A 22,852-nucleotide genomic window follows, 5' to 3' on the forward strand; every position below is an offset into this window, starting at 1 on the left:
CCAGGTACGGCGGCGTATGGCGGCTTGGGTGGGAAGCAAGCGTGTATAAAGTGTACAGAACCCGTGTGCGTCTTCCCTCGTTTACCCCCACCTTTTGTTTCCCTTACCCCGCGTTTATCCCTCACTGTCTGTAAAACCCAAACCACTCCACTGTACTAGAGATACGTGTTCACCGGTGATACCCTACCTCACTTCACACGGCCCCTAGGTGCAAACCCCAGTAGACAGGAGAACTAACGGCCCCCTTTCTGTTGGTCTCTTTGCATGGGAAACCGGAGCCAAGCGCCTGCCTTCTGACCAGACCTTGAGGTGCATCACATCCAGACAAAGAAGAGGAACACCCGAACGCCAAAACGGATTCCAGTCAAATTGCCAAAGAGAGACTTACTTTCAGAACGAGGAGAACCTTAATGTTAAAGTCCAGCCGTGGAATACCAATAAAACCGTCTTTAACCCCACGACCTGGTGTCGCTCTCGTTCCTGACCCACAATCTGGTACGTCTCCCACCCCTGGTCCAGCAGCCCAGCCCACAATGGCCTGACTGGATCTGAAGCTAGCGTACTTCGCAGTCCCCATTTTTCCTCTACACTGTGGCTTCCTACAGTTTGTGGAAAGACCAGGTGTTCGCGTTTGCCTTGCTCCTTTTCAGTCTGTCCTCTGCTCCGTAGTGCTTCACCAAGGTTCTCAAGCCAGTGGTGGAAACACTGGGATCCAAAGGCTTTCGCCTTATTTATTTGGACAACATTCTGCTCTTGGGGTAGTGTCCTCTCTGTCTCCCAACAGTTGCAAGAGACAGTAGACCTACTTCAGAACCTGGGGTTCGTGATCAATGCCAAGAAGTTGCTTCTGACTCCTTCCAAGTAAGTAACCTTCTGGCAAAGAAAATGTCTAAGATCCGCAGAGAATTGAGGCGAATATTAAATGTAAATGTAAATGTGGGATACTTGTATAGCGCACAGTTACTCTACCCGAGTGTCCCGGCGCTGTAGACTGCTGGGGAACCCGTCCTGGCTTTCCCTGTGAGATGGTCCCTTTTTGGGTATCTCCAGGGTGAAACCAGGCATCCCTGGCGTCTGTGGGGGCCGTTGTAGAGATGAGGCAAGCTAATGCCCAGAGTTGCAGAGTGTGCTCCCCGGTCGGAGTGGGCACCGATGCGAGAATTATCAGTCCGCTGATCCTGGTCCAAGACCCTGCCGCGTCGGGAATCGAACCCTGGTCCCGGGCCGTTCTCTGCACTCGGGTCTGCCGCCTCTAACCAGTGAGCCACACCTCTCTATCTTAGCATGTTGCTCTACCTTGCAGAGGCAAATTGCTTGGTTGGTGGGCCTCCTGACCATCAATTCAGGCAATTTTCGGGGCCCGCTCCATTACAGAGCGTTGCAGCGCCTGAAAGCCTTTCATCTCCGCAGGGGCCTGGAGTACTCCGACCAGGTACCCATTACAGATGAAGTGCGCAGGGAGAAGAAGTGGTGGCTGGATCATATGGATGCCTGGAATGGCAGAGCCATATTTGGTTGCGAGTTGGTGACACCAGCAAGTCAAGCCGGGGGGGTTTCAGTGCGGGGACTCCTTTACAGGAGGAAAGTGGTCTGCAGACGAGGGTCAGCTCCACATCACATTAATTGCCTAGAATGGATGGTGCATACCTTCTCCATCCAGTGCTGGACAAAGGACAAGGCATCTTGCAGCGTGCTTCTGAAGCTGGACTACGTGTCACCAGTCCGTTACATCAACCACCTCAGGGAAACCATGTCAAAGGTCCTGGTGGATTTAGCCAAATATTTCTGGACGGTTCGCCTCTCCCAAAACGTTTGTGACAGCAGAACATCTCCCGGGGGATTCCAACGTAATAGCAGATTGGTGCCCCAGGAGCTGGTCGGACAGGAGTCTATGGCAATTAAACCCACCGCTCTTTCAGCAACTCCACAACATGTGAGGCCTGTTCGATAGATCTCTTCACGTACCATCTGCACCACCAACTTCTGTGATTCTTCAGCTGGAAACCGGACCCTCTAGCGACCGCAATGGACGCTTTCCTACAGGATTGGTCCAAGGAGACAAGGTATGCTTTTCCCCCAACTCGTAATGATAATGAGATTCACAACGCAAGTCTGCAGACAACAGGCGAGGGTGGTTTTGGTCAACCCGTAGTGGAGGTCTCAAGTGTTGTTTCCAGTTCTTCTGGAACTTTCCTGGGATTCTCAAATCCTTCGGTCCCAAGATCCCTTTCTTCTGAGGGATCCCCAGGGTGATACCACCCTCTAGTCAAGTAAAGGCGAATGCCCTCAGTAGCACGGCGGATTTCAGGCATCGCTGGAGAGTCTCAGGCCTATCGACTGAGGCTCAGAAGCTACTGGGAGAGGCTTTAGCCAACAGCACGAACAAGCGCTACAAGTCAGCATGGTCCAGATGAGTCAGTTGGTGTGTTCGAAACAACCAGGATCCCATGGGGTGCGAAGTGGTACCTATTATGAACTTCTCAGCATCACTGGAGGCCCAGGGCCTGGCATACCTCACTATCAATTCTTACAGGTCAGCAATTTCAGCAGGCCACTTACTGGTCCTGGGAGCCCCAGTTGGTGAACACCAATTAATTTGCAAGTTGATGCGAGGGATTCGCCTCACGCTGCCTCCGGAATCTAGGTATTTTTCATTATGGGACGTCAATAAGATCCAACACCTGTTCCAATCTTGGCAACCTAATTAATATCTATCCCGCAAGGAAATATCAGCTAAGCTGGCCATGCTCTTGTGCTTGTGCTTGGTATCTTGCCGTCGGGTGTCAGATGTTAGACTTTTGGATATTTCTGGAAGGGTTTTTACGCTGGGGGCGGGGGTCACCTTTTACATTGTGCGCAGAACCAAGTCAGATTCTAGAATAGTGTCATATTAAGTTTTCAATAAATACCCAAAGCTGTGCGAGGTCAGATGCATAAAGGAATATGAGTGTATGACTGAAGAGACATGCCCACCAGGGGAACGCCAGTTATTGATTTCCCTACGGAAACCTTTCAAAGCGGTTTCGCCCCCAACCATAGCCCATTGGATCAGATGGGTGGTGCAAGAAGCGGGTATAAGTGTCTATTAATTTGGAGCACACTCCTTGAGGGGAGAAATTGCTTCTAAGGCTCTCTCATAGGGAGCCAGGCTGGAGGATATTATAAACACCGCAGACTAGTCATCAGATTCTAGGTTTAAAAGATTCTATTTTAAACCAGTCATGAACATGGCGTCATTGGTGGTGGTTAAGCTTTGAACAAGCATAATACTCGCCTTGGTCCGGACATAGAATGAAAAATGTCCTAATATTCAGGACTGAAAGTTTCACTTCTATTAAGGACGTGGAGGTGAAGATTATTCCAGCCCGAGGCTCAGAGACCTGTACCCAACCCGGAAAATGGAGTCAAATGCACTTCAACGGTCTTCCCGTTGTTTGGGATAAGTATATGTGTTTTGAGACTCAACTCTTTAGGGGGAAACCCCATGATGTAAAAAACTAACATTAAGACCTTTGCTGTCTCAGCAAAATGCACAGGTACCACGATCTAAAGAGGTGTGCACAGTTTCGTGGAGAACATTCATTGGTTTGCTCTTTGGTTTCTTCTATGGTCTGAGGGTTCCAAGACAGATTGATAAGGTTGGGAAATATTGTGGTCGCAGTTAAGAAAGAGGAAGTGACTTAGGAAGAGCACGTCCTCGGGAACCAGGAGGACATCCGATTGGTGGATTGTAGAGGACCCTTTACTGCATGAATTATGGGAATGATAGTTTTTGGCTGTTTAAAGCTGCTGGAGTAAGGAAATAAAAGAAAGGAGCATAATCCGGACCTCTGCGTCCTTAATAGAATTGAAACTTTCCATCATGATTACTAGGAAATTTCTTATTCCCACCCATGCGATGTGGAAAAAGAATGTGCATATATCTGAAACCGAGGGCACTACGTGGTGCACGAGCAAAATGGCAGCCAATGTGTTAATCCTTTTCTCACCGATGGAAATTCGCTAAAAAGACGGGAGGTGAGAAGCATCTGTATGCGGGGAACAAGCGGCGATATCGTCTGACCCAACGAGAGTCTGCAGAGTAAATACAGGCGGCTGGCTGTTGTGACCAGGACCCGCGACTGGAGCCCCTGCTGACAGTGAAGGGCATCACCGACTACGTGAGACCGCGGCTGCTATGAGGTAGATGGGCTCGAGGGAGAAAATGGCAGAGGCGGCCGAGCAGTAACCCAAAACTGCAGAACGCCGTCCTGCGCTGGAAGCTGCATGACAATGCACCGCATCAGCAGTAAGCGGGAAGATACATATATTGAGCACCATACGGGCGGTGAGGGCAGGAACACACCCCAGAAGCTGGAGAGGTGCCGAGTATCAGGCAATCAATGGCCATAGCAGGAGAGACACAACGTGGGGTGGCCCAGCAGGCGGGACATTGAAGCGCCTCACGGTGCACTGCCTATCACTGAATCAGGGCTACAGGAGTTGGACGATACAGAGTCCAGGACCTTGGTATTTGGGGAGCTGAGACACTGCGACACCGCGCTGTACAGTAAGCTGGGAGCAGTCTGGCCTGAAGCGACACCCCCATTAGACCACACAATACTGCGGACAGCGGAGCGCTTTATGCTTCACCTATGCTTGATTGAGATACTTAAACCGATGTGCGTCTAATATCCTAAGGGGTCAGATGCTGCGTTGGTGTGGCGCTGTACTGCACTAACCACCCACAGAACAGTTGAGGTGCGGCCTGAGGCACCGCAGTGGGGCCAAGTGGGCGGCAGACGACAGGGGAGCCAGGGCCTTGCCGCTGCGCAACTCTCTGTGGCCTGATTGACTCGTGGACAGGGTGGCAGAGACCGGGGCTGGGTGCCCTGGTGAGGATCTTGAGCCAGCACCTGACACATCACGCACTAGGTCATGGCATCGCCAGCGAATATACGGAATTGGAAGGCCTTGTATAGCAAAACTAATAGGACGCTGTGGTCGGACATACGATAGCAGTGCTCCCAGGGATCATAACAAGATGGGAAAGCTGGGTGCCCACCAACCGCGATTAACATTTGAAACCAAAAAATCCATCCAGCAGCAGCAAGCGGAGGCCAGTAATGGGGAGGACACCTTACAGCAAGACCATCAGTCGACACCAGGAGATGACATGAAATCACTCCAGTTAGAAATGCGCCACGGGTTCGCAACTATAGCGGGCAAAATGGACACAATGGCAACGAGAATGGATGCGATTGCCCGCAATATAGAAGGTCTGATAGAGGGGCCTTTTTATCAACCCTGGTAGCTTGAAGGCCCTACCTGGCCCTGCTAGAGTAAATCTGAAAATATGCTTGAAATCCCACAATTTTTGCTATGTATAATCAGCAAATGGGATCCCACAGATTCCCTTAATTTCAGGTTTATGGGCCCAAGCAAAAGGCCAAAGGTCACACCTTATGTTAGCAAAATCCACTGGGCCTAAATCATTTTTAAAACGTGCCTTTCTAGTGTGCAGGACACAGCGAGGTAACTTGAGCAACTTTGGAAAAGTACAGTAGCCTTTCACAAGCGCCATTTCAAGACACCCCACTCTCACACGTACACGAGACTCAGCTGGTGCAGAGGCAGATTGACACATTTCAGGGACTTTCCACTGAAACACGTAAGTTCCGCTCGCACATATATTTTTAGAAATGTACAGGACAAGAAGTCTTTGTCTATGTTCTGGGGTCAAGCAGGGCCAACCAACCATTGGGACACCTGACCACTCCCACTGTCCTAGGACAATGCGGTCAAAGCCACCTGCGTCAGAAAAGGCGTCAGAACAGTGTTAGTTCTGCATTTTTCAGGTATATTAGATTCAGCCCGTCAAATCTAAAGCCAGAGCTCTGCTGATGCGACCTTTGCATGCAAGCTCTCCGGCTAGCCGATTGTCTGACTTGGGACTTCAAATCCTCTCTCTCAGGTGGTAGACTTCCTAAGCCAGATAATACTTTTGTCTTTTTAAATCTCTGTCCTTGCTCTGTATTTTCCATTCACACCCAATTCCTTGCATTTTTTAGGTTCCCTTAAACTACTAGGCCCTGCTGGGATAGTCTTCATGGTTAAGGTGCTTCAAGGCACTAGACTTTATAGAGTGTTCTGCTTTCCCTAACTAATTTCTATTGTGCCTTTTAAAAGATCTCAGTCCTTTTCGCACCTTGGATCTCTTTGGAATGTTAAAACTTGCATGGGTAATGTCTTCAGAAAAGCACCTTTGTAGGCGCTATGTTTTCTTTGAATGTATTCTGAGCCTTTTTGAATCGCCTACTGATTTCGATTATACCGGTTTACAGGTCCTCATTCCAGCCTGTTTTCTAGGCTCTTGCACATAATGAATGTGAACTTGCGTTTTGTTTTTATCCTGACAGATTAAAAGTCAGACTTTCAAACATTTCATTGCTCAGGCTGATCAATTAATAAATGCATTTTCTGATGTACTTAAGACTTAACAAATAAAATGCCACTTTAAATGTGATCTTTGTCATCTCATATCATTGCTCCTTGTTCCTCAGTGAAGTGTGCGTCGGTGACCTGTGACCACGGCTCCTGACCACAGCAGGGTGGTTTGTGCGTTGTGACTCGTGACCACACCCCAGAGGGCTTTCCTTCCCCCTCAACAGGTCACATGACATGCATTAAAGAGGCGGAACAACGTATCTGACGTGGAGGACACTACAGCTTAGGTCCACAAAGCTACGACGCAAATGGATAAACTGCTTAAGATCATAGCAGCTAAAAATGAGGACATAGAAGCGCAGAGCCGACGAAACAATATACGCGTTTTGGGGATACCAGAAAGTACAAACACGGGCAAGATGAAGGAGTACATTGAAAAGGTTCTGGTTAAGGTGGTAGGCTCCATCGTCTAAAGGGCTCACCGATCACTGGGACCGCAACCGCCTCCTGGGAGCACTCCTCGCCCTATAATTGCACGTCTATTGAACTATAGGGACAGGGACGTAGCTTTAAGAGTGGCCAGGGAGAAACAGCAATTGCATTATGATGGGATACCCTTCACCATGTACCCCGACTTCACGATGCATGTTCAGGAGGAAAGGCGCAAATTTCTTGCGGTCAAGCAGAAACTACGAAAGGCCCAGATTGACTATGCCCTTTATCCCGCTCGTCTTCGTGTCACATCAGCGGAACCAAAAGTTTTTTGCAAATCCTCAACAGGTGGAAGACTTCTTGAAGCAGCTTAAAAAACAATGGAAAGCAGCATCCACGCAGGAAGACTCGCCGCGGGCAGGAATGGCAGAAGTAGAATGAAAAATGCGATAGAGACACTCATCGGAACAACTCACCTCACATAAAAAACCTACATAGCCGGGCCTGGGACACTTTGCAATCTTGGCATAGGACACTCTACACACAGGCGTGACTGCTTCAGAGAAGACGCAAACTTCGGAGGGGGAACAAGATATTCTGCAGTCGGACACCCTCTAAACCGGTTCGGGGACTAAGACTAAGAGCACAAGATGTATGGTATACTTTTGGAGGACATGTCTCTTATGTGCAAATGTTGAAGTACATTATTTTACATTCCATTCGTCGGAGAGAGATGGAGTGGTATAATGACACAGGAAGATAAGCCCACGTTAAAAATAATGTCATGGAATGTTAGGGGCCCTTGGAGACCTGAGGAAAAGGAGGCAAGTACTGTCCTACTTAGATACAGGAGATCCATGTGTCATTGTTACAAGAAACCCAACTGAACCCCAGATCCCCGAATACTTTTGCTAGTAAATGGGAGAGTTGTAGACTTTTTTTTCTTACTCATACGCACGAGGAACCGCCACACATTAAAAAGTAGACTAGCTTCGAATTAGCAGGAGCGATTGAGGATCCACACAGTAGATATGTTATAGCATGGGGACAGTTGGGCAGAGACTCCGTCACGATTGCAAACTGCTATGGTCCCAACAGATCGCCCTGAATTTTTGACTTTTTTGTGGGGCAAAATACTGTTTAGTGTCAGCACACATAATTGTGGGGGGGGTGGGGAGATTTTAATGTTGTACTGCGTCCGAATCAAGACAGGTCTAACGTATCTGTACATCATTATAACAATTCTCAGGAGGCACTGCAAGGTATAGTCGAGGAGGGCGGGCTAATAGATAGTTGGCGTTACACACACCCACAAGCCCAGGAGGAAACGCACTTTACCTCTCACAGAGGGACATGGGCACGACTTCACTATAGTCTCATGTCCAGGGGTTTATATGCAATGTGATTGATGTTCCAGGGCCTTCTCGGACCACTGCCCAGTTAAATTATCGCTTCTTCCATCAGGCTATGATAAACCTTGACCGAGCTGGAGACTACAGTCCACAGCTTTGTTAGATTTAGTATTTCAAGCTGAATTAGGTGAGGAAATTAAAGATTTCTTTAGCAGAAATAAAGGGTCAGTTAACACAGTTGAAATAATATTTGAGGCCTTAACGATAAAGGGTTTTTGCATCTCAAAAAGTTTCAGGGTCCATCGAGACATACGCAGAACATTACAACGACTGGAGCAGGAAATGTGGGGGCTGGAGAGACGAATGGGACAGTGAGAGCCAGGGCAAGTGCAAAAAGAGTTTAGAGAAAAACTGTCCGATTATGAAGACAGTGTGGCAAGAGAGATGACATTTAAGGGAAGGTATTGGGTGGCCCACAAATACGGGAAAGGAGAAAGACCGGGCAAAGCACTGGCAGAGGTGACTAGACACCCCAGATTCCATACCCAAGTGTTGGAGATACAGGGACCAGGAGCAGTGGCGCAGCGGGACACACTCACCATATTAAACACGTTCATTGAGCATTACAAAACACCATATACATCCCAAAGACAAGGGCCTATTGACCTTCACAGCTTCCTGGGAAAAGTAGCGCTCGGTTGGCTCAGTGATGTACACACAGAATTCTTGAGCCTGCCCTTTGAGACTGATGAAATCAGGAAAACAATTATGCAGCTGAAGAATGGGAAAGTGCCGGAGATCTGACGGCCTACCGGCTGAATTTTATAAAAGTTATATTAATATCATGGCAACGGTGCTGAAAGAAGTGTACGAAGAATCTTTGGAGGTCGGAATACTTCCTTCCTCGATGCGGGAAGCGATAGTCACATCCCTACTTAAGCCTGGGAAACCCCCCCAATTTCTGTGACTCCTATCGTCCATTATCTATATCTATACTATTATAATAAAGAGAGAGCCCAAACCTTTGAGGCGGGTAATCTCAGGAACCACAGCACCAATCACAACACCCAATACAGCGTTGGAAAGGGCAGTTGCAGCAGAAGGACATATGCTATGCTGATGCCCACCATATACATGTAAAAGGTAAAAGAACTGTGCCAGCAAAGTAGTCCCTTGTGGGCGTGTTTGCATTGTGCTGTGGGCGTGACAAACGCTGGGGGCGTGTGGTACGTTCCGCCCTTCATGCCATGTCTCATATCGTGTGCTGGGGGAGTGTGTGGGGCGCAGGATTACGGGGAAAAAAAAAACAGAGCGTTGTGCCCAATATTTCATTGTTTTTTCTTCCCAGGTTCTGTACATTCCAGCTCCGGGTGTGCTTGCCCCGCGCTCCCAGTGACGTGTACCTGCTTTACTGTATGGAGGTCAGGCATGGCGCTATTCCCAAGGGCCGGAAGGAGCTCAAACAGGGGCCATTGTGCAGGAAATGTAATCTCGCCTTAACTTCCGGTGACGCCTGATGTGCACACTGGAGATTTTCCCCTTCTGTTGCGCACAGGCCTCGCGCCACGCACATCCGGACACAAGGCCTGCCTTCACAGAAATAGCAAGAAAGGGACCATCCCTCCCTCGGTAATGTGTGATGATATTCCGCAAACCAACATCCCGCATACCATCACTCCGCAATTTTTATAACGTGGGACTATTACTCCGCAAAGACATAATTTCTAAAACTTTTACAACGCATATGACTTTCACGCATGCCATTATAACGCAAATGCATGTGTGGTAAAGTCATATACATTGTAAAAGTACATTATTAAAACATCAAATATATATATATATATTGGTGTATTATTTATTGCAAACCCCCCTCACCCCAGACAGACGCGTTTCGCTATGCAAGCTTCGTCAGTGTCAGTTTGGGTTTAGAAACTATCGCCATTTTAAACCCAACCAATCATTGCTCTGTTCATCAACATAAAAGATGGTAAAACATGAAGAAAACGGTGGCCATCTTTAAATATATGTATCCACATACATTACAATGGTTTAACTTGGCGAACAGTGCTCAAGTGCTAAATATTAAAAACATTACAACAACAATTAATCATTTAAGTACATACTAATAGTTTTGATCATAAGGAATCGTGACCGAATCCTACATGGCATCATTAGGATATCACAAAATTCTAATTTCAATGCCTGTTAAGGGGTGTATCCCCTATATATAGTATTTATAATTTCTGTCAAGGAACCCGGTACTTATCCAATTATTATTGTTGGTCTTGTCGCCCTGTATGGGCAAAAATATTTTCAAAATTCAATGAGCTGTATTGTCACATGTCAGATTCACAGGTGCTTAGAGATTAAAGTTCTTATTACATATTTGTCTCTTCCAACTGGTAATCCGGTATACCGGGCTTATGTTTCACACGGTGTCATGTGTTACAGATGAACCCACATTTCCTCATCGTTGTTAAGACCCCATGATATCATAGTTTTAAGGTCAATGGTGTATCTGGACTCTAAAATCCGGAGTGGCTTTTCTCTATTTCCCCCTCGTTCTAGGCGGTTCACTTGATCTATGCAGTAGAAACTCAGGAGGTCCCTATTGCTTTGGTGACATTCTGCAAAATGGCAAGCCACCGGATAAGATTTGCCCTTATTGGCGATTGCTCGCATGTGCTCGAGTATCCTCAGTTTAATGGGGTTAATGGAGATATATATAGAGATATAGATATAGATATACACACACACATATACATACACACACATATTATATATATACACACATTTGTTAAATGTAATTGCACCCCATAATCATAACCCACCCTTACTCCTTAAAATACCCCAACACCCTTAAACACGAACCCATCTTCACCCTATAAATATACCCTGTACCCCAAAAGCCAAACCTATCCCTAAAAATACCCCTGTACCCCAAAACCCAAACCTAGCACTGAACCCTAAAAATACCTCTGTACCCCCAAACCTAGCACTGAACCCTAGAAATACCCCTGCACCCCAAACCCTAGTCCTGAAACCTAAAAATACCCATGTACCAAAAAATCCAAACCTACCCCTGAACCCTAAAATACCCCTGTACCCCAAAAGAACAAGTTACTTACCTTCGGTAACTATATATCTGTAAGAAACATTAGTTAGTGTTAGATTCCTTACCTTAGAATATCCCCAGGCGTCAGTCTGGATCCGGAAACTTTTGCGTAGCAGTACCCTTGCGCGTCGCTAGGCGTCGTCTGCAGGCGTCCCCTGCGGCTCCGCGTCCGTCGTCGGCGTCGTGCGCCGTGATGACGTCGCTGGAGTATATAGACGCCGCCTCCGCGCGCTGACGTCAGTTCTTTGTACACAGCTTTTCCGCGCCAGAAGACTCAGAGCCATGATAGAACCAACACTGGTGCCATTTGAAACTAGGGCCCTGAAAGGGATGACCTTAACCCTAGGTATCAGTTTGCAGAACGGGGAGGATGGGTGGGTTCGGTAAGGAATCTAACACTAATGTTTCTTGCAGATATATCGTTACCGAAGGTAAGTAACTTGTTCATCTGAAAGAAACACGTTAGTGTTAGATTCCTTACCTTAGAATAGATACCCCAGCAATACCAACCCCGGTGGTGGGTCTGCGAACCAATACATTCCTACACCAGAAAGTCCTGGAGGACAGAACGGCCAAAGAAGCCATCCCTCCGGACTTGACTGTCCAGGCAGTAGTGCCTCGCAAAGGTGTGCAGCGAGGCCCACGTAGCCGCTTGGCAAATGTCCTGCAAGGGGACTCCCCGGCCCAGGGCAGTAGTAGCCGCCGTGGCCCGAGTGGAATGGGCCCTCAGCCCAACAGGAGGCTCCTTCCGAGCCAAAGAGTAGCACGCTTTGATGCAGAGAACGACCCACCGTGAGATGGTCCGTTTATGTACCGCCCGTCCCTTCTTCGCACCCACGTAGCCAACAAACAGTTGGTCATCCACCCGGATATGGCGTGTGCGATCCATGTAGAATGAAAGCGCACGTTTTGGGTCCAGACGATGGAGCCGCTCTTCATCCTTTGAAGGATGCGGAGGCGGGAAGAAGGAAGGGAGGGTGATGGACTGCCCGATATGGAAAGCAGAAACTACTTTGGGCAGGAAAGAAGGTCTAGTCCTCAGAACCACCTTGTCAGGATGGATGGACAAGAAAGGAGGTTTGACAGAAAGAGCCTGGAGCTCACTCACCCTCCTGGCAGAGGTGATGGCAACCAGGAAAGCCGTCTTTAAAGTCAGGAGACGGAGAGGGCAAGAATGAAGGGGCTCAAAGGGAGCACACATTAAAAAGGTTAGAACCAGGTTCAAGTCCCACTGGGGCATCACAAACGGAACAGGTGGATACATGTGTGTGATGCCCTTCAAGAATCTCGTTACAATTGGGGACTTGAACAAAGAAGGCTGATCAGGAAGCCTAAGAAAGGCTGAAAGGGCAGAAAGGTAGCCCTTGATAGTGCCCAGAGCAGAGCCCTGCTGGGCAAGAGAGAGAAGGAACAGAAGAACCTCGGAGAGAGGGGCAGAAAGAATCCACAGCCTTTGCTGTGCACCATGCCACAAACTTGTTCCACCGACAGGCGTATACCGATTTCGTGGAGGGACGCCTGGCTGCCAGAACAACATTACAGACTTCAGGAGGCAAGTCAAATGGCCTCAACTGCCGCCGCTCAATCTCCAAGCATGGAGGTGGAGACTGGACAGGTTCGGGTGGAGGACCGTCCCCTGTTGCTGCGACAGAAGGTCCTCCTGAAGGGGCAGGAGGATCGGGGGACCGACTGACATGCTGAGTAGCTCGGGATACCAGTACCTTCGAGCCCAGTCCGGAGCCACAAGAATAACTTGGGCCCGGTCGCGCCTCATTTTCTTCAGCACTCTGGGCAGAAGTGGTATATGCGGAAAGGCGTATAACAGACCGCAACTCCACTCGCGCCGAAAGGCGTCGCCGTGCGAGTGCCGTCTTGGAAACTCCAACGCGCAGAACTGATGACATTGCGCGTTCTCTTCTGTGGCGAATAGATCTAACCAAGGCTCTCCCCATTGCCGAAAGACGCCTTGCGCCACGTCCGAGTTCAGACGCCATTCGTGATCCATCGAGCACCGACGGCTGAGTTCGTCCGCCCTGGCGTTCAGAGAACCTGCCAGGTGTTGAACCACCAGAGTCACGCCCTGACGTTCCAGCCACTGCCAGAGGCGCAGAGCCTCCTGGCAAAGGGTCCACGACCCCACCCCGCCTTGTTTGTTGCAGTACCACATGGCGGTGGTGTTGTCCGTGAACACCTGCACTACACTCCCGTTGACAAAGGGGAGGAATGCCTTCAGTGCTAGACGAATCGCCCGTAGCTCCAACAGGTTGATATGGAGCCGGGACTCCGCCGGAGACCAGATGCCTCTGATCTCCACCTCTCCCAAGTGGCCTCCCCAGCCCTGGAGGGACGCGTCCGTCACGACAACGTGCTCCGGTTGGGGAAGGGAGAGGGACTTGCCCCTGACCCAATCGCGGTCCGTAAGCCACCACTGCAGTTGTCTCGCAGTGCCCTCCGAGATCAAGACGTGGTCGGACAAGTTGCCCTGATGCTGGGCCCACTGAAACTTCAGGTCCCACTGCAGAGCCCGCATCCGCCACCGGGCGTGATGCACCAGAAGGATGCAGGAAGCCATCAGCCCCAGCAGCCGCAGCGTCAACCTGACCGAAACCCGGGATAGCGGCTGGAAGATGGGAATCAACGCCTGAATATCCCGGATCCGCCGTTCCGGAGGATAAACCCGAAACTGCGCCGAGTCCAGAACCGCTCCGATGAAAAGGAGCTTTTGAGAGGGACACAGGTGTGATTTCGGCACATTGATGGAGAACCCCAGGCAGTGCAAGAGGTCTGCCGTCATCTGGAGGTGGTGGACGACTGTCTGGGGCGAGCCCGCCTTCAACAACCAGTCGTCTAGGTAGGGGAAGACTGAAACCCCTAACCTGCGCAGATGGGCTGCGACCACCGCCAACACCTTTGTGAACACCCGTGGGGCGCTGGTAAGGCCGAAGGGGAGCACGATAAACAAAGTGCTCCTGGCCTACCGTGAACCGCAGGTAACGCCGGTGGGCCGGCAGGACGGGGATGTGAAAATACGCATCCTGCAAGTCCAACGCTACCATCCAGTCTTGCGGGTCTAGGGCAGCCAAGACCTGAGCCAAAGTCAACATCTTGAACTTCTCCTTCCGGAGGAAGCCGTTGACGTTCCTTAGATCCAAGATAGGACGTAGGCCCCCTTTGTCCTTCTTGGGTACCAGAAAGTAGTGGGAATAGCAACCACGTCCTACTTCTGGCCCAGGAACGCGCTCGATGGCCCCCTTGGCCAAGAGGGCCGTAACTTCCTCCTGCAGAAGTTGCAAGTGGTCCCCCGACACACGGTGGTTCTGCGGTGGCATGGCTGGAGGAGTGGTCTCGAAGGGGAGGGAGTAGCCCCTTCGGACGATTTGCAGCACCCACCTGTCCGATGTGATCGTGCGCCAGCGGGCGTGGTGATGGCGAACCCTGCCACCCACTGGCGTCACGTGGGCCTGAAAGCACGGACTAGGAGGATTTTGAGGCAGATGCTGCGGGGGGGAGATGTGGCCTGACCCCGCCGTTGACCCCGACCGCCTCCACGGCGGTTTCCACGGCCGCCACCGCGTTAAAGTGATTGCTGCGGTGCGTGGCTGGCAGCACGTGTGGGGGCGCCCCTTCCGTGGCCATGAAAGGAGCGAAACGAACCCGTTTGCTGGCGCTGGGTCGAGAGACCCAAGGACTTTGCCGTGACCCTGGAGTCCTTGAAGCGTTCCAGCGCGTGGTCCGCCTTGTCACCAAACAGATGACAGCCATCGAACGGCATGTCCATCAAAGTGTTCTGGACATCTGCCGAGAAGTTGGCGGATCTCAACCAGGCGTGGCGACGAATCGCCACCGTCGTGGACATCGCTCTGCCTAGCGAGTCGGTCGTATCAAGACCACATCGAATAGAATATCTAGCTGCATCTCGGCCCTCAGCTACAGCTTTGCCGAGTTTTGCCCGCACCTCCATGGGGCATTCTGCCAGCAGCTCCGCGACCGTATCCCACACAGAGTGGGTGTAGCGGCCCAAGAGGCAAGCGGTGTTGCAAGACCGCAGTCCTAAACTCAGGGACGAGAAGACCTTGCTTGCCATATTGGTCATACCTCTTGGATTCCCGATCGGGCGGGGCCGACGGGAATGCGGACTGGGAGGTAGAGGCCTGGATCACCAGACTCTCAGGGGTGGGGTGGGTGGACAGGAACTTGGGGTTGTCCGGACAAGGACGGTGGCGTCTGGCCACGTGCCGATCAACAGGCGCACCTGAAGAGGGCCTGGACCACGTGCCAACAGAACGTCTGATAAGGCTTCGTTAAACGGCAGCAGAGGCTCCTGTGGGCATGACCGCGGTTTGAAGACCTCAGTGAGGATGTTAGGCCTCACGGCCGCGACGGGGAGCTCAAGGTTTAAGGCCTTGGCAGCCCTCATCAACACCACTGAATAGGCAGCTCCCTCCTCCGATGCCACGGAAGGAGGAGAGACAAAACCAGGGTTAGGAGAGTCATCCAAACCACTGGCGTCCCCCAAATCACCTGTCCAGTCCATGTCATACTGACACTCACGTGACAGAGGGTCCTCAGACCCCTCCCAGCCCTCACTGTACTCTCATCACCATAGTCGGTGTCAACCATGTAGACCGGCTCCACGGGGTCGACAGGCCCCATCGGAGTCGAGCCCGGCGTCGAGCGACGCCGGTCCGACTCCGCGTCCGGATTCGGTGAGGGTATGGAGACGGCGCCGGAGCCGGAGCCCCAGTGCCGCCCGAAGCCGGAGCCCCAGTGCCGCCCGAAGCCGGCACCGAGGAACCGGCGTCGCACGGAGGCGGCGTCGGGGGCAACCTCGATGGAATCGGCGCCGGATTGGATGTACGTCCATCCGGCGTCGACCCCGAAGGCCCTAGCGGCGCCGGGATCGGCGCCGGTGTCGGAGCATCCGACGGCGTCGAGGTAGGGTCAGCTGAACCGCTAGGGCCCCCGGACGGGTTCACTGGGCCCGTAGGCGCCGTGGAACCCGCCGGAGGAGATAGGGCCCTCATGGCCACGAGGAACGCCTCTATCTCCTCAGGCGTCGCACCTTGCCCAGGGACCTGAGGGTATGGGGCAGGCCGCGCCGGCGACTTTCGCGGAGCCGCGGGGTTGGGGTCACCCGAACCCCCGGCCGCGTCGGGGGGAGTCGGGGGTACGATGACGGCGCCCCGACTTCTTGTGTTTCTTACCTGATGAACTCGACGAGTGATGTCGACTTCCGGAGCGCCCGGCGCGGCTCCGCGACCGCTCCCTCGAACGCTCCCTGGACCTCCGGCCGGACCGCGACCGTTCGACGCGGGGCCGACACCCGGAGCTCGAGTAGCTTGCGGGACCGCTCCCGCCTAGCTTTGTTAGTCAGAGCCCGGCAATCGACGCAGGAGTCGACGTCGTGGTCGGGGCCCAGGCACCGGAGACAGAGTCGGTGATGGTCCGTGACCGACATCGTGCGGTCACAACCGTCACAATTTTTGAAACCGGGCATCCTTACCAGGCACAAAGATAGAAATAACTAGAAATAACTTGGTCAAAAGACCGGGTACCGCTCTTCAGATCTGCGTCCACTGGCGCGGAAAAAAGAAGAACTGACGTCAGCGCGCGGAGGCGGCATCTATATACTCCAGCGACGTCATCACGGCGCACGGCGCACGACGCACGACGCCGACGACGGACGCGGAGCCGCAGGGGACGCCTGCAGACGACGCCTACCAACGCGCAAGGGTACTGCTACGCAAAAGTTTCCGGATCCAGACTGACGCCTGGGGATATTCTAAGGTAAGGAATCTAACACTAACGTGTTTCTTTCAGATCCCAAACTTAGCCCTGAACCCTGAAAATACCCCTGTAGCCCAAACCTAGCCCTGAAGCCTAAAAATACCCCTGCACCCCCAAACCTAGCCCTGAACCCTAAAAATACCCCTGTACCTCCACACCTAGCCCTGAACGCTTAAAATACCCCTGTACCCCAAAACCCAAACCTATCCCTAAAACTACCCCTGTAACTCAAAACTATATCTGAACCCTTAAAATACCCAAACACCCAAAAATATATACTTCAGTACCCCAAAACATATACCCCTATACCCATACTTACCTTATCCAAACATTTAAAAAAACATGCTTTTACCATTCATGCATTTACAACGAATTTCGTTGTATATGCATGTGTGGTAAAAGCATATAAAATGTAATGCATGCGTTATAATGGCATTGCGGAGTCATGGTACTTTCGTAATGAAAGTATGCGGAGTGATGGTATGCGGAAAGAAAGCTGCGGAATAATGGGTGTTTACCCTCCCCCGGTAAGCACATTGGTGGCACGGCGGCCCACATCTCCAGCAACATACCCATATTTTTTCACCACCCATTTGAAAAAAAATGCACAGGTCTCTCTCATTGATGGCCAGCACCGACATACAGACACACCTCCCGCCACAAGTTCTAGAATTGCGAACTTGAGAGCTGGGGAGCTACGTTCGAATCTCGGCATCAGCTCGACATCCTGTGATTCCAGGCAAATCGCTTTGTCTCCCCGTGCCTACCACAAATGAATGTGTTCTTCTGTAATGTAAATTGTGCTCATGCCATGTTGTCGAGTTCGCGCTATATAATATTGCAAGGAAAAATAAAGTAGGGAAACTCGAACACAATACATTAAGCACAGTAAAGGATGAAGTTAGACACACATCCATACTGTTAACAACAATAGGCCCTAGAAAACAGATCCCATATAATCCAATTGGCTTAAAACGTCTGGGTCAAAAGAGAAAAGCAGAATGACAGCGGTGTCAAAATCAAATTTGGGTTACATAACAAAACTCTGCCACAATCAGGAATTACTTTTTTCCCCAGTGGGCTTAAAACAGGATCATAGAGCATATGATTCTACAAAATACTAGCAGGGGAACTGTATACAATTGTGAATGGAACAAAGCAAGAAGGGAAAAGAAGCAGGAAATAAGTCTTATTGTTTATATGACAGTATTACAAAAACTCCTTAATTTCTGGTCCTATAGCTATTCAAGTCCGTCTGACCCAAGATGCTACTACGTTTCCAATCTACAACTGGCCTTCCCTATATCACAGCTACTTGTGTGCACTGACGCAGCTCCACGTCCATTCTTATTTAGATAACTTTTCTGTAAAACAGGTAACTGCTTCTTGTTCAACATCTTATATTTAATGGTTGTAGTGAACTTCGAACAGTCAAACATGACATACTAGATGAAAGCATGGAGTCACTGAAAAGTTCTTAGCAAGGGCATGCAATACATTACTTACTGATTAATGCACTCAGAAGATGCTTGAGTATCTGCTGGATGTCTCAAATTCTGCAACAAGGGGTCAGATTCCACATGCAACAAGACTGGCTCCTTTTTAATTTCATCTGCAGCTTTGCTTTTAGAGTGTTCAGGTGAAGAGGAAATTTTGGAGCCACCGCAGCCAAATGGATTAAAATTTGGATCATCAAATTTATTCCAGTCAACTCCATAAGAAGCCTTTGGGACAGGAACTTCATCCGCCAGGGTTTCAGCACATATCTCCTTGGATTTCTCAACTTCTTTCACTGGAGGAACACCCGTTTTTTTGGGTGGTACCTTTGTTCCCAGCCTTTTCCCCAGTTTCTTGGGTGGAGGCTTTTTAGGGGCCACATCTGAAAATTCAAAGTCCAACTTCACAGGTTCTGGTTTGAAAATTGAAGCAGATGCCAAAGATTCTGGATTCAAGCTTTCTACAGAGGCTGCCAAATCAGGTTCCGAATCCTTGTGTTTTGCTACACCAACTGGTGAATTCTGCAACTTTGACCCTCCAGTTTTGAAAGGATCAACTGCATCAATCTGCTCAGGGTCAAATTTATAGATTGCTTTAACAGGTAAATCTGTTCCTGCATCTGCATTAACTACAACACTATTACCTCCTGTGCTTTTTGACTCTATTGCTGGAGCGTTTGTTTCATTTGAAACCTTTGTGTTAAGAGGATCAGTGGAATCAGGATTATCAGAGTCCAATTTCAACAACTGTTTCACAGAGGACAGGTGAGCTGTGTCGATATCAATACTGCCAATTTCTCCAGGTCTTGACCCATCACCCAGAGAACTCTTCAGTTTAGAGTCCATAGTTATTAAAGGATTAATTTGGTCACACTGGTCTACATCAAGCATTGGAGGTGCAATGCTGCCACCTAAGTTAGTGCTACTAGGATAACCAGTGGCTGATTTCTTTTGGCCTGAGCCAACTATTTTGAAAAGTTCCATGGAGTCAGGCAGCTCGAATTTAAATGTGCCAGGTTCCCCACTATTGACTAAATCAGTGTTTTTGGAAGAACAAACAGGGGAATTTTGCAGCTTCGATCGCCCCACTTCAAAAGGATCATTTGTGTCAATCTGCTCTGTGTTCAAACTAAACAAATCATTTGCAGCTGACTGCGGAGCACCAGTTTCAAAGCATGTGGCAGACTGCACAACCGCAAAATGATCCATTGCTTTTGACTCAAACACTGGTGTATCTTGCAGTTTGGGCTCCTCGGTTTTCAAAGGATCAATTGTTTCTAAAAATTCCAGGTTAAGCTCACACAAATCTTTTGAAGCCAATGTATGTAGTTCTGAATTTCTGACTTTATCAACAGAGTCTGCTGCAACAGTTTTGATAAACCCACCCAGAGGTGAACTCTGCAGCTTTGAACCCCCAGTTTTAAATGGATCAAACATGCAGAGTTGATCTACATCCAAGTTAAGACTTTCCTTTGAAGGAGGGTAGGTGACATTTTCCACTACATTTAGACCTTTATCATCTTTTAAAATGCATAGGTCCCCAGCAATTTTTGCTGCATTGTTCTGTATGTCAATGGGGTTCCTAAATGCAAGCTCTTCAGAATCACAAAGCACATTTTCAGTTACATTTTCAAATTGAGCAGATGGTTTTGAGGCATTTAAGTTATTTTTTTCATCAATGTGCGAATTACACTGTACATGCTCCTCCAATAATTGGTAATCCTTTGTTTTATCAAGATCATTTTTATTGCTGCTTTGCAATTCTGTAGAGAAAGTTTTGACAGGTGGAGAGTTCTTGATAACAATTTGGTCATCTGAAGATAATATTTCAGTGTTACTGGAGTCATTAGGGAACGAATTTTCAGAAGGACACAAAGGTTTGGTAGGGGAAGTTTTCATCTGCACAGAACTTGCGAATGGATTTAGTGTGTCCAGGTTATCAAAGTCAATATTGTATGCACCCTTGCTTGTTACGGGCATCTCATCATCTGGATAAGTTGCAGGGTTCAAGATATCACAGTGAGAATCCTTCACCACAGCTGTGCCGGTTTCCCCCAAATCGATTGATCTGTTGCAGAAGAAAATGCAAAATGGTGATGTCTTTTTAAAAAAAATTAAAGTAGCCTAGCATGGCGGCATCATTGGGACGGCAAACGAAACAATGAGTGCAATAAACCAACAAAGGCCAACACCCACAGATGTATGTAAGCTCCAAATAAAAGCAGAATTAAGCTTATAGCCAGCAATTGTGTAACCAAGGTTCATTTCAGAAACATAAATCAGTTAAAGCAAATGCTTTTATAGAATATTTTACAATATTTTCCCATGCATAATGTATTTATTAAGTGCATTAAAACTATCTCACCACAAAGAGCAATGTACCCAAAGGATAAAGATGTGTAGAAGTAACTTCAAACAGAGGTGGGTCACAACTGAGACACAACCAAATCGAAGAATACCATTTGATTCAAAGTAAAACACAAACTGATGAGTTTTCGGCTTCTTTAATAAAGCCAGTCAGCAAGAGGAAATAAGTCAAACTTGTTTTTTTTTTTTTACAGATTAAAATCATACTCGACAAATACATTAAAAAAAGTCAACTTTGAGCTCATGTTTAATTTATCTAAAGTAACGTTTCTTCATTTGACACCAAAGCATTTTATTTATCCCTAAAAAAAAAAGTGTAGCTTATTTCGATTTGGCAGACCATCTCATAATTTATAGCAGTGATAGTGCCAAGCAAGTCAAGGTGAGCCTAATGAAGTTAAATGCCAAACTGGCATTTTACTGTAATTTAACACCATCATGTGAAAACTTTAAAAAAAATGTGTTTTCTGTGCAGTTTTCTTTGAAAACTGTACTAGTAATTGGACATTAAAAAAACGACATTTTCACTAGCTTGCAAGCCTGACACAGTCCTACACTGACCCAACATGAACCACCCTAACAGCGTTTCCATGACTTAAGCAGTCAATCGGATGTGGGCAAAAAGCTACCTACAGCAAAGGTTTGATTCAAAACGTTGCAGTAGAGCACTTTCACGTCCAAGCAGAAGGACTCCCTTTTAGCTCACTCTAATCATCATCCATTGCACTGAAGTTCCAAAAGAACCCATTGTCTAGAATCTCTAAAGTAGCCAGATTTGAAATGCAATTGTTCGCAAAAGGTTACCAGCCACACACCAGCCAAACTAAGCCTAGAGACTAACGTCAACAAGCAGGTCAGCTGCTGTTTCGCCCTACTAAGAGGACTTCGAAGACTGCTACCTCTCCTGCCCCCACAGACCAGAGCCGACATAGTCAGGAGCACTATCCTGAGCCGCCTGGACAACTGCAATGCCCTTCTGCTGGAATCCCCTGCCTATCATCTCCAGACTCCAGAGTGTCCAGGCAGCAGCAGCCAAACTGGCACTCTCCCGTGAGCGTAGATCTTCTACCACTCTTGCCCTGGCTGACCTACACTGGCTGCCCATACACCAAAGGATCTGCTTCAAATCCCTATGTATTGTTTTCAGGGCAGTTCATGGGCTAGGCCCCCGACCACTCCAGCACAAATTCAAGTGGTATGAGCCCAGCCGGTCTCTTCGATCCGCATCCATGAATTTCATCAGCATCCCCAGGATCAAGAAAGCCAGTCTGTGGAGGACGAGCTTTTAGCATTGCTGCAGCCCACTTATGGAATAAACTCCCCTTTGACATCAGAAAAACTAATGATCTTCTGACCTTTCGGAAAAAGGTGAAAACTTGGCTTTTCCCAAAAAACCCTCCCAAAACCCTCCGCAACAAATAACTCTTCCCGGCTGAGCAGCTCTTTCATGCTCCTGTCCCCACAAAGTTTCAGCTACGTACCTTAGCGCCAGGATGCCCGTAGGGTTACAGAGCAATGTATAAATGCTATAAATAAATCAATATAAATAAATAAATCTGCACTGGACAAACTTTGTTGTTCTTGCCACATCTAATCAGCACAGAAGTCAAAGATACTACAAATAAAGACCGGCTGCTAAAACACTAGTGAAATACAAAATGCTATTTTACTATCATGAAGTTAGTTGTGGCCAAATGTTTCTCAACTTCAAATGTTCCTGTAAAAATCATCCAAATTATACAAAAAATGCACTTTTAAAAATATATATGAATGTCATTAAAGTGTTTCCGAAAAGCAAATTCTACTCTTAACTTGTAGTGCATTTACCACTTTAAAAACGTTATAATTTCTTAATCAGAGGAGTCAACCCATCCAAA

At 48.7% G+C, this 22,852-nt stretch overlaps 1 protein-coding gene across 4 annotated transcripts in view; it reads right to left on the reverse strand.

Annotated features, from left to right (window-relative positions):
• Positions 1–22,852, reverse strand: part of TACC3 (transforming acidic coiled-coil containing protein 3) — a 534,052-nt gene that overhangs the window by 435,360 nt on the left and 75,840 nt on the right. For all 4 annotated transcript variants that reach the window (XM_086964227.1, XM_086964225.1, XM_086964226.1 and 1 more), the window contains exon 4: positions 18,619–20,676. In XM_086964227.1, the coding sequence (XP_086820353.1) occupies positions 18,619–20,676 (2,058 nt within the window). The remainder of the gene's footprint in view (positions 1–18,618; positions 20,677–22,852) is intronic.

This window comes from Lissotriton vulgaris, chromosome 3_2 (genome assembly GCF_964263255.1).
Source record: "Lissotriton vulgaris chromosome 3_2, aLisVul1.2, whole genome shotgun sequence".
NCBI lineage: Eukaryota > Metazoa > Chordata > Amphibia > Caudata > Salamandridae > Lissotriton > Lissotriton vulgaris.